Consider the following 802-nt stretch of genomic DNA (forward strand, 5'->3'; position numbering starts at 1 on the left):
TAAATGAAACATTTGACTTTTAACAGGTGCAGAATGAAATCGAAAACAATATTGCTTTTAATTGTTTTATTAATAAAACTTTTAAAACGAATAAATTACGATGTTTTTACCAGGCATGAAATACATCGTAAAATTAATAAACTTTATGCACTTTATTATTTAACATTGAAAAGCGAGAGGAAAATTATGAATAAACGAAAACGGAAATATTGGGTCAGACCAATATTTTCCATTGAACGACGTTTAGCACAAGGAGCGAGCAATAATCTCGTTAATGAATTAGAACAATGTGACCATGAAAAATTTTTTAATTATTTCCGAATGGAACCGGTACTTTTTGAGAAATTATTACAATTAGTCGGACCTTCAATTACTAAACAATCTGCAGTTCGAGAAGCTATTCCACCTGAAACAAGGCTACACATTACCATAAGGTTCTTGGCATCTGGAGATAGTACGCGATCCTTATCATATGCCTTCCGTGTTGGACACAATACCATCTCTAAAATAGTGTCAGAGACTTGCGAAGCCATTTGGCAATGTTTGAAAGATACTGCTTTTATAAAAAATAATGAAGAGAGCTGGCAAAATGTTATTAATGATTTTGAAAGGCTCTGGAATTTTCCAAATTGTATGGGAGCCATAGATCGAAAACATGTAACTTTACAGGTATATATGATAAAATGCAATATTAAAAATAAAAACTAATCACTTATATACTAACACTGCTGATAAATGTATTTCATTATAGGCTCCACCGAATTCCGGCTCGACATATTTCAATTACAAAAGAGACCATAGT

General features: G+C 31.8%; 1 protein-coding gene across 1 annotated transcript; it reads left to right on the forward strand.

Annotated features, from left to right (window-relative positions):
* Positions 1-52: 52 nt before the first annotated feature.
* LOC108720202 (uncharacterized) lies at positions 53-799 on the forward strand (the record flags this gene model as incomplete). The annotated part of the gene is made up of 2 exons (XM_018445324.1): positions 53-669; positions 752-799. Coding segments are annotated over exons 1-2 (531 nt in total), but the record flags the coding sequence as incomplete, so codon positions are not given.
* Positions 800-802: the final 3 nt, after the last annotated feature.

The sequence above is a fragment of the Mycetomoellerius zeteki genome, unplaced genomic scaffold, assembly GCF_001594055.1.
Source record: "Mycetomoellerius zeteki isolate Tzet28-1 unplaced genomic scaffold, Tzet1.0 C4329312, whole genome shotgun sequence".
NCBI lineage: Eukaryota > Metazoa > Arthropoda > Insecta > Hymenoptera > Formicidae > Mycetomoellerius > Mycetomoellerius zeteki.